The sequence below is a fragment of the Cydia strobilella genome, chromosome 6 (genome assembly GCF_947568885.1).
Source record: "Cydia strobilella chromosome 6, ilCydStro3.1, whole genome shotgun sequence".
NCBI lineage: Eukaryota > Metazoa > Arthropoda > Insecta > Lepidoptera > Tortricidae > Cydia > Cydia strobilella.
This window is the reverse complement of record NC_086046.1, coordinates 21091629-21103162: the sequence shown is the minus strand read 5'-3', so window position 1 is coordinate 21103162 and position 11534 is coordinate 21091629. Positions and strand designations below refer to the sequence as shown.

Sequence of the window (11534 nt, the reverse complement as noted above, 5' to 3'; positions counted from 1 at the left end):
GTTAGCCCTCATTGCATGCAAGTTCCTGCTAGTCTAAACCGCGCTTTACTACTCACTATGTGACCAACCATAAATTGTTTTTTTTTTTTAATGTAAATAGAGCTGATGCCATAGTAACTGTCGTTCATGTGCGGTTTCAGACTAGCGTTTTATACTCGAGCATACGCGCGCGTAGGCTCGTAAAAACCAAATTTAGGGAAAAGTAACGCGCGCGTAAGCTCGGAAAAACCAAATGTAGAGAAATGTAACGCGCGTGTAAGCACGAAACGACCGTAAATACGCGCAGAAAAATATATGCTAGTCTGAAACCGCCCTAAATAAACGTCTTGTACATCTACGTCGGAGTCGGAGTGAAAACGACAAAACTTATTGTGGAGGGAATAACAATATGTGATTGACTGTACATTTCTTACTGAAGTATACTATCAGAAAAACACGTTGGTGTTTAACAGATATTATATTGTGCCATTTTCAACCAAAAGGGTACTTATTGTCGCTTGTCAGTAAGGCGCTATTTCTATATAGCTTCAATTAGAAATCGACCTTATCGACAACCGACAATATGGTACCTTTTGATTGAAAACGTCACATATTAACAGTTGCAAACATGCATAATAAAGATACCAAAAGTTAGTTGAGAGACAAAAAAACTTTGTACAAACAATTTGAATATACAACAAAGTGATTTGTATTTTGAATGATGATGATTTAAAAAAAATCACAATTGCTTGATACTCTAAACACTGGATATAATGATATTAATGATAAACCACTTATCTGCTATGGACCTAAAGCTAAATAAGAACATTGTTAGGGTCTCCCTTTGACGCCATACGCTTCGTACAGCGTCCATAGAAATGTCTCATACAATGTGACGCTATACGCAGCGTACTGAGTCAACAGGGAACCAAGGTTTAATGGAACTGTACAAAGGCTACTGCGTATTGCGAGTGAAACGGTGTCCTCACGAAATGATTTCTAACGTCTTTCTATCGGAATGATCTGTTAGCAAAAAGTTCTGAGGAACTTTACATGGAAACGGCCTAGGGCTAAGTCCTCGAAAGCGCCCATTATAATTTCAGTCTTCTTGCATAGACTATAAGATCGATTTCTTAATACCAGATCCTCAGAACATTCAGCTTTTTCCAATATTAAGACAATAACAACTCTACAGAATGAGGAATGATTAAATTCATAATTTACATTGACGGACCGTATATAAAGCGCATCCAAAATGCGATTAAAATTATTTATAAAAAAACAGCATTAAATTAAATTAGTTAAACTTGCGTATTTTTACCCATGCGACTTATTTCGGAGACTCGCGTTTTCGGCACGCTGTTAATGAGAACCAAGGGCCCATTTCTTGAACGGTATTAGTCTAATATTATTAGTGTGTTGCCATGGTAACCCATACGATTTGACAGTTCGTGGATTAGTCTAATATCGTTCGAGAAACGGGCCCCAGTTGCGAACTTATAGCGCTTGAAAATGGAGACTTAAGCTCTTCGAAATATATCGCGCGAGTGACTAAATATCGTGACTTTAACGTTATAAATAATTTAATGTTAGTAACTTAGTCGAGTGGAGGAAACGAGGGGAGGCCTTTGCCCAGCAGTGGGACACTAAATTAGGCTAGTAAAAAAAAAAAACAGTTGAAATTCGATTAAAAACTGGCAGTTTACATAAAGAAAAATATATTCGTATAGACAAGGGACACACACAAGAAGTTAAAAAGTGCCCCTTGTAAGAGCACGTATAGGTATACACAAGTTAACAATTCATACTATATTTTTTGAAGTAAAACTTCTTTAGGCGCGACTAGAATTCTGACGGAAGTAACGCTCAGTAGTGACACATGCACAATAGGACACGTCAAAGTGCCGACATAGCGATAAAAGTCATCGTCAAAGAAGTTTTACTTCAATCGCGCGTACACGCACACACTTTTTTTTTAAATGATGGTACACAAGGAACACTTCTTAAATTTATTTTATTTAAACAGCTTTCAATATGGCTATATATGCGTGTGGCCGTTGTCAACTGAGTTCAATATTGGATTGTAAGTAAATTGTACTGAGATGACAGCCACCACCCGTAGCAAGCGTCGATAAAAAGGGTTTCTTAGCATAGTATTTTACAGTATGATATTGATAGGTCAAAGGTATATACATTAACAATTCATAAGTTGGAAGTTTATTAAAAAAATCTTATTAATTGATTTTTTTACATCAAATCCTTATACAGCGTGGCTAAAAAATAAGTGCCTTCCCGTTGCCAGGGAGGTTTTGGGATTATACTGAGCAACTTTTACTATGGGACCAACCACGAAATCGCGAAAAAAATATTTACCCTCCCATAGAAAATGGACGAGCCAAAATGTATGAAACAACCACATTTTTATTTCGTGATTTCGGGGTTTGTCTCATAGTAAAAGTTGCTCAGTATAATCCCAAAACCTCCCTGGTAACGGGAATGCACTAATTTTTTAGCCACCGTGTGCTATAATATCTGAACATGCTCTAATGCCAGACCGCATATGGCCGTATTTGCCCATGTATTCAGAGCAAACATAAGTGGCACCGCGCGATAGAAAATCAACAAGTGAGTTACTGACATAAAGGTTAAACCTACAGATTTGTGTAAATATATTTGTAAGCATTTTGTTCGCTCAGATGTAATTGGTGGCTAATCTGTACAATATCGCTATATTGTGATAAATTGTTGGGAGCTCATATTAAAAAAAATGTCTTCTGTTTAACTCAGACGGTTGGCGTGAAAGTTAAAGGTTTGCCGGCGTGCGACTGATTTATATCAAGTAAGTTAAAGTTTACTTCCAATTTTAGGTACGTTTCTATGCAATATCCATGATATCCCAGCAACAGTCTGAGTTAAGTGGCTTTCGTTGAATCGTCTAGTTCACACAAGCACCGAGCGTTTTCTAATAAATTTACAAATAGATATTATACATTACAGCAAATAAATATTTAAAAAGTTTTCAAAAGTATTTTCACAGTAGGTAGAAATGGTGCTACTTTACCGCACTAGTGCGATAATTAGCACATTACGTAACTATTTCGAAAATTTTAATTGCCATATGTACTGTAAAACGTTGTACAGTCGCCATCAGATATATCGGAGCGCCCGAGGCGCTTGTCAAAAACCTGTACAGGTACAGTATGTATGTTACTCTATGGTTTACTATAAAGGCTAGTGCTGAACTCTGGTAGCAGAACATTGCAGTAATATCCCCTATTGATGCTCATAGCGCGTTTATGAAAAAGGGGGTAAATCTGCGTTATTTGCAGGCATCGTAAACTGCGAGCGAAATCCATTGAAGTACTAGGGTTGTAATGTAACTAGTTGTCATACGTCATTTCAATGGATTTCGCTCGCAGTTTACGATGCCTGGTTATTAGAAGATAGTGAAAACCAAACTATTAAGAAGAAATATTGATTATATTTAATGCTGCCTTAAGGGGACCACTGACTATCACTCCGCCGGACGATATCGGCCTGTCTTCTTCTTCTTTTAAAATTATGGCTTCAGCCCAGTGGGACTATTTCGCCAGTATCAAGGTATTAAGAGGTTTAAAAACGACAAAAATTGTACGGTTGTACAAGACAGTGTACGGTGATTTGTTAGCTCTTGTAAATCGATAGCTAGACTTTACAAGTAGCACGTGGACTACCGGCCGTTGACTCCAAGATGGTGGTTAAACGCGCTTCAAAATTAATTATCCATTCACTGCACACTACCACATTAATTTACTGTATAATAAGCTATCGATATTACACTTTAAACAATATTAATGAGCAAAAAACAAAGTAATTAATCACGATGCTAACTATCAAGATGGCGCTCGAACCGGAAGTCCTATCGGCCTGTCAGTTAGAACAAAAATTTGACACTTCCGAACAACTGACAGGCCGATATCGTCCGGCGGACTGATAGTCAGTAGGCTCCTTTACATCACTCTCATTAAGCTGACTTACAACATCTAAACTTTTAAACCACTCTGAAATAATTCTCTTATCATTCTGAAGGCCTACTACCAACATGGAAAAACCGAAAAAATGTTATCTGTCTTTCTGTCGCTCGAATATGCAAGAGCGATAGAGAGGCAGATAACGATTTTCGATGTTGGCGGTAAACCACTAGTCGGAGAAATTCTTATAATTAATATTTATATTTCGTATTAGTGAGTTTTCAGAAAATAGTGTACCCAATTAGCGTGAGTTGTTAAGAGTAAAAAAAAACAATAAAAATCGGTTTTGGTGTTCATTTCATAAACTTTAAGCGATATTATAATGTAAAAAAAACCGGCCAATTGAGTCGGATTTAGTATTTGTTGTTATAGCGGCAACAGAAATACATCATCTGGGAAAATTTCAACTGTCTAGCTATCACGGTTCATGAGATACAGCCTGCTGACAGACAGACGGACAGCGGAGTCTTAGTAATAGGGTCCTGTTTTTACCCTTTGGGTAAGGAACCCTAAAGAAGGCAAAAAGTAATAAGTAGTAGTAGGTAGTGTTAGTTAATGTTTGATGCTTAATTGTCATCACAAAACTGACACTTGACAGCTATTAACTTTTCTTGACTACACACGCTAATTGGGTACACTATTTTCTGAAAACTTCCATTCAGACTGAGTAAATTAACTTCTGTGAATTCATAGGGTTTGGGGCAAGTGCGCCACGGGCCAACTGTGTTTACCATACATACAACCGTAAACAAAGGCTTAGATGCTTCTATGGGCGCACTTACCTTACATGCTTTCTGATTTTATTTCGTGAGCATATAATTATATTATTTCGTATAAATCTTATGCTTTTAAAAAATTAAAGTTACTTTTATATACGTGGTTTCAATAGTTCATATTATTAAATAAATGGGTGAATCAATTGTTCTTGTCACCCATCCCCTCTTGGTTCCATTTAAACTTGGATTTTATAAATAAGTAAGCTCAATAAGGCTTGTGTTGAGGATCAACAAAGAATTCTGATAAACACACAAATACCCTTACCGGGATTCGAACCCGGGACCTTCAGTTTCATAGCCAAGTCTAAAAACGACAAGGCTTAAGAGTCCTCAAATTGTATGGCATTTAAATTGACCAAACCTTAATCGTGGTAGAAACAGCAACACTCCTGACTGTTCATCGGTGATCCTTATTACAAAAGGCGTAAGGTCCACCCATGTACAGTTAACAGTGTGAGCGATGGTACAACAGTTCTTTAACCTCGTAAGGCCCAATGTACATTACAATGTACACTCTGTTTCAATCTAATTTGAACCTTACACTAACTGAATTAAGTAGAATTTCTTTTGTTTCATTGTTTTCTAAAACAAACGAGTCACCCTAATCTGCTATACAACAAGGTTCAAATTAAAAATAGGAAAACTTTGTATGGTGGGCCTTAGGAGGACCTTTCAACGAACGTATCGTGTGCGGCGCATCATTGTAAGCCTTGTTGAATGCACGAAGGTTGATATTGAGCTGTAGCACAGGGCGGACACGCTATAACAAGAATCACTTGCGTTTCTATGTGTGAACGGTACGTCTGTACACGCGGCATGCATCATTGTGTAAGTAAGTTGCTTAAAAACAGTACTGAGCGGTCGGCAAACGGCCGTCAATCTGCTGTCGCGGGGCGTGGCCGTTCTGTATGACAATACCTACTATTACTTATTCTGTGGCTGTAGGCGCTCGCGTCTGTTGACGTCTGGTTGTAAAAGGGTTAATAACTGTGCAACTATTGTCCTTGACGGGACAGAACAAGAAATAATTGATCCACCCAAAAATCAATACAAAAAATCAAACTGCAATTAGTTTACCTTCCGGATTAGAGTGTAACGCGGGTATGTAAAACCCAGACAGGGAGAGGGTCGGTCAGGCGAAAATGAGCCACAGCACGAATAGGATGGCCACCCACAGGAATATCTTCGAGAGGAACTGTTCCTCCTCGTACTGCGCCGTGCCGCGGGGGGCTGCAACACGAGGGTCAAACTGAATAGGGGGTCGGACTGGGTACTCCAAAGAATACCTACTTTAAACAACATGTTAAAACCTTACGTTAGTATTAAATTTGTATGATGAGCATATGATGTCACGTAGGGGGAGCTTATTTGTTTTATTATGAAAGTAAAGTAATGTTGTGTTATGTTTAGAATGTAGGAACCTAACTATGAGCGGCGCATTGTAATCTTCAAATATGTGCCGAGAAATCAACCGAAGCTCATTGTATCAATACACGAACTCTCGTATTTACCTCTACATGGCGACCATGCCAGCGGGGCTAAGATGGACGGCTGTCTATCATTTGTCACCATACCTGTCACGCTCTAACAAGTACGTAAGTGCGAAAGTGACGCATGATATGACAAGTGACAAAAACGCGACCATGATACCGGTGCAGGTGTAATAATATATACTAAACATATGAATGAATGAATAAAAGAAGCCGAAGCCCTACAAAGTTAGTGTACGTGTTGAACGTGGACATGATCACGCCGAAGGGGAAGGCCCCGATGCCGAAGGACACGTGAAGCCCTCGCCGAAGCCCTATAGTTAGTGTACTATAACATACCGGCGCTAGGCCTCGGGTCGCCGAAGTTGAACGTGGACATGAACACGCCGAAGGGGAAGGCCCCGATGCCGAAGGACACGTGAAGCCCTCGCCGAAGCCCTATAGTTAGTGTACTATAACATACCGGCGCTAGGCCTCGGGTCGCCGAAGTTGAACGTGGACATGAACACGCCGAAGGGGAAGGCCCCGATGCCGAAGGACACGTGAAGCCCTCGCCGAAGCCCTATAGTTAGTGTACTATAACATAGTACCGCCGCTAGGCCTCGGGTCGCCGAAGTTGAACGTGGACATGAACACGCCGAAGGGGAAGGCCCCGACCTGAAGGACACGTGAAGCCATCGCCGAAGCCCTATAGTTAGTGTAGTGTAACATACCGGCGCTAGGCCTCGGGTCGCCGAAGGTGAACGTGGATATGAACACGCCGAAGGGGAAGGCCCCGATGCCGAAGAACACGTGAAGCCCTTGCCGAAGCCCTATAGTTAGTGTAGAGTAACATACCGGCGCTAGGCCTCCGGTCGCCGAAGTTGAACGTGGATATGAACACGCCGAAGGGGAAGGCCCCGATGCCGAAGGACACGTGAAGCCCTCGCCGAAGCCCTATAGTTAGTGAAGTGTAACATACCGGCGCTAGGCCTCGGGTCGCCGAAGTTGAACGTGGAAGTGAACACGCCGAAGGGGAAGGCGCCGATGCCGAACGACATATGGAAGCCCTCACCGAAGCCGAAGCCCGGGAAGCCACTGTTGTTCTCGGGCTCCGTGCGCTGCCCCGCTGGCCGCGGTGGCACCTGAAACATGTTTTTTTTTATAGATTGGGATATAATGATAAACTAATTGTATAAAATGTTGTCATGCAATTGAGTAATGATGCTTGCGGCATAAAATTAAAAGATAGCTTTTGTACATAGAGTATAGAGCTTGTTGTTTAAGCCCCTCTACAGACGTGCAAGTTGCGAAAAGTTTCCAGAAAGTTATCGGAAATTTCATGAGGCTATCACTAACCGACAGGGGTCCAAACCTACTTAGTTTTAAATACATAATTATGTATATCCAATTAACGATTTTATGTTAATTGATTAGTTTAAAATTATAACTGTATATTTATATTTTTTCGTTTACCTATAGCTTAAGTTGGTTGGTTGGTTGGTTAGAATAAATGGGCTTTTTATTTTATTATTATATTATCACTAGAAATAAACAAAAATAAAAATTTATGAAATGGAAAGTTTCATTGCCCATCCAAAATTATAAGTTTCGGAAATTTGTCCATATGCAAATTTCGCAATTTTGGAAACTTGCCGACGACACATCAGAAAGCCCTCCTGTCTTCTTTTTTATATTTCTCAGAACAAAAAAACGTGTTTACGGCGTTTTTTATTGTGTCGGCTTTGATATTTTTAAATAATTATATGTATATTAATTAAATATATTTATCTGTGACAAGGGCAAAAAACCTCGAAATTCGTGTGACGTAATTAATGGATGAACCCAAACCTACTCATTAAAAAAATAAAACTTTGAAAGTACACATGTAAGTAAGTAAGTAAGTAAATATTCTAAGTCTAATTCGAATTTTCCACTCATTTACTCTAAGGTTAGCTGGAAGAAATCCCTTATAGGGATAAGCTCGCCTTTGTACCTAAATTTATATGAATTTCATGTTATCAATTTTTGTTTTGTACAATAAAGTGATTTACTACTACTACTACTATATTCTTTATTGCACCAAAATTATACATTTTACATACATGTAAAACTACAAAGAAATATTTAAGTAACATGGTAACATGTAAGTATAGTAAAGTCAATTCGGCCATGATCGGAAGGTCTTTGGACAAGGTCTAATTTGCGTAAGGTTATTGCGAATATCGCACTTATAATTTAGACGTAAACATTATGCATCGGTGCGTTTTCAACATCAATTGCGTCTCAGTAAAAAAATCCGGCAAAGTGCGATATCGGCTCACGGCCCCAAGGGTTCCGTAAACCACAGTTTTTGTAAAAATGTTTCAATTCAATGTTGTCCCATTTACGCTATATGCTGCACATTTTTCTTTACTATTTACACAGAGATTGAGGTTTATATCATCATCCTGGACCTTTATCCCTATTTGGGGTCGGCCTTCCTTGTCCTAAGCCCAGGTGGCACGGTTCCTGGTTAGGTTCTTGTCAGGGACCGGACAACCCTTTCCGCGATAAAACCCTTTCAATGGGCGACACTTAAACACGGCTAACACATTGAAAGACTTTCCCTTTTGAACTGCAAGCCCATTCATACCCCTACCTTTGACTAACCCTTACCGAAAAGCTAACCAAAAATAAGGCTAGCTCTTAATAAGGGTTACCCTTATCTTTAAGCGCTATTTATAAAGGTTTCCCTTTGCGTGAAAGAGACAGGATTAGTATATATCTACGGTAGGGTATGAAAAGGAAAGAAAATACGTGCCTAGTCAAAGAACGCCGCCATCGCCGCCGACGATCGCTCGGATTCGAAGTAATGTGTGCTTTATGAACAAGGTAGACGACTTAAATTAGCACGCTTATATGCTAAAAGGGAAGCCCTTTATAAGGCTAACCCTTATAAGCAATATGCAAGGTGTTGGTGAGCGGATGATAAGGGTTTTGTAAGGGTATTTGGGCTACCGATTACTCAAATGTGGTAGCTTTATATAAGGGTTTTTAAAACCAAAACAAAGGGTTTCGCCTGGCAAAGGGTATGGTGAGTTAAGCCTTATGCAATACCCTTATAAAACCCCGATAAGGGATACCGGGCCGGTCCCTGGTTCTTGTCGATATTTTGTTCTATAAGGTCTTTTTGGACCGTCGTCCACCAAGCGGCGGGGGGCCTTCCGCTTCCACGCTTCTTCGTCGGCAACTATAAGGCTGTTTTGACGATATGAAGGGTACACAGAAAGAACATGTCGTCACTTTATTCGGAAAATGAGATTTTCATTTCAAAATGTAGAGCTCTTCATGAACTATTAGTTATATTATGTTACCACTGTATAATATATGTAACACAACTTTTTTTTAGTTAAAAAAGATTTGGTCACGGAATTACCATACATTTTGACATGGTTCCAAATTTTAAAACCGCAATTACTCAAAATGTTACTAAAGTGACTAGACATGTTCTTTCCGTGTACCCTTCATATGGTCTTAGGGTCGTCTTTGTATATGACCGTACCATCTAAGATATAGTCTTTATCTCATCATCATCTAAGATATAGTTTTCATATGTACCTTGTTCCTGGGGTCTTCTTGCTTGGTGTTCCCTCGGCCGTAGAGCGGGATGACCTTGTCTCTGCTGATGGCGGCCTTGCAGACAGGACACACCTGCCGGCTCGGCCGCGTTTCGAGCCACTGGTGAAGGCAGGGCCAGCTGCAAAGGCATATTGTTTAAGTATAGGTGTGCAAGATATGGAAAAGCTCTCGGAAATTTGTCATTAAGAAATACAGGAGGATTTAATTACAAGTTTGATTTTGTTACGCATATTATTTTATTATCGAAGTAAAACTTTAGGCGCGACTAGAGGGTAACAGATTTTTTTCTGATGGAAGTAACGCTCAGTAGTGACACACGCACAATAGGACAAACATCAAAGTGCCAACATAGCGATAAACGTCAAAGAAGTTTTACTTCAATCGGACATAAAGATTTCAGCACACACTTTTTAGGGTTCCGTACCCAAAGGGTAAAAACGGGACCCTATTATTAAGACTTCGCTGTCTATCTGTCTGTCCGTCTGTCACCAGGCTGTATCTCATGAACCGTGATAGCTAGACAGTTGAAATTTTTACAGACAATGTATTTCTGTTGCCGCTAGAACAACATATGAATCTAAGACCTACCGTTTAACTGGTAGCCTTAGTGTCATATATATAAGGGTTAATTCACAACTGTAAAAATTTACTCCTTACCTTACTCCGATTATAGGTTTAGGTATACAAATAACTAATGGGTTAATTACTTTAAGAAGTTTCTAGTTTTGAAACCAATTAATAAAGTTACTTAATATTCAGTGGTAAAGTTGTGTTACAAAAGATCATATCTATCAAATAACCTGGTTTGGCCTCCAAGTTAAATAAATTAAACTAAATTTGACATAATTAATAGTATTAGAATGTAACATTGAATTTAATGTTGTTGTTTGTCTTAAATACATTCCACAAAAGTAATATAATCAAAACCTGAACCAGTTTGTTTTCTAGAAGTCAATTTATAAAACCAGTTGTTTCTAACTTGCAAATTAATACACTTCAGTTTCAGCAAGTTTACGATGGTTAATATTGTTTAAACCAATGCATATTAATTAAAGTAAAACTAGGCAAAAAAATAATAACTGTTCATTTGCATATTAGACATGACCTTGTTACAATCTCTTTAAGTCTACACGTGTCGAACGTGATTTCAAGGCTACGGGGAAGGAAAGCTCACCAGAAGAGATGACCACACATGGATACGACGGCATCCCGCGCTGTGTCCAGGCAAATGTTGCATTCCAGCATTCGCTCGTCTCGCTTCTCGTCATCTCCTCCCGGGTCGCCGCCCGGCGCCGACGCGCTTGCCTGCGCCTCGCTCGTCTCCGCCATCGCAACCCTCACACGACCGACCACTACACCATCAACCCCGACCTGACGCTTATCACGGACGTCGCTGCTCGTGACGTCCGACTATGACGTGACAATTCTTCTATTATAAAACATACATATAACTTTCGATGCTCACTCCAGAAGGCTGTTGGCGATCAGCTTCTACTGTGGAATTTTAAGGATGGCCAGCGGAAATTCACAAAAAATTAGGAAAACAAATCACCTCATCCTAACCCGTGGTTCGATGACTTTTGATCTGTCAAAATTGGCTATAGACTATAGACTCGATAGAAAGAGTATGCTATATTACGAGATCCACGTATGCATTGTAAAAATGGAATTTAATTAAA

General features: G+C 39.6%; 1 protein-coding gene across 1 annotated transcript; it reads right to left on the bottom strand.

Moving 5' to 3' along the window:
• Positions 1 to 5463: 5463 nt before the first annotated feature.
• On the bottom strand, positions 5464 to 11454 carry LOC134742281 (E3 ubiquitin-protein ligase RNF185-like). Its single transcript, XM_063675332.1, has 4 exons — positions 11030 to 11454; positions 9835 to 9973; positions 7217 to 7379; positions 5464 to 5995 (listed from the first exon to the last, which is right to left on the bottom strand). Exons 1-4 carry the CDS (start codon positions 11182 to 11184, stop codon positions 5898 to 5900), a joined length of 555 nt encoding a protein of 184 aa, XP_063531402.1. The 5' UTR covers positions 11185 to 11454; the 3' UTR covers positions 5464 to 5897.
• Between the last annotated feature and the right edge of the window lie 80 nt (positions 11455 to 11534).

Bases quoted from the DNA above. Each gene is read 5' to 3' on its own strand.
- LOC134742281 (XM_063675332.1), bottom strand. From the start codon at position 11,184: ATGGCGGAGACGAGCGAGGCGCAGGCAAGCGCGTCGGCGCCGGGCGGC. The intron at 7,380-9,834 runs GTACATATGAAA...AACATGTTTCAG, and splicing joins AAGAAGACCCCAGGAACAAG to GTGCCACCGCGGCCAGCGGG. The intron at 5,996-7,216 runs GTATGTTACACT...CTCGTGTTGCAG, and splicing joins CGACCCGAGGCCTAGCGCCG to CCCCCCGCGGCACGGCGCAG.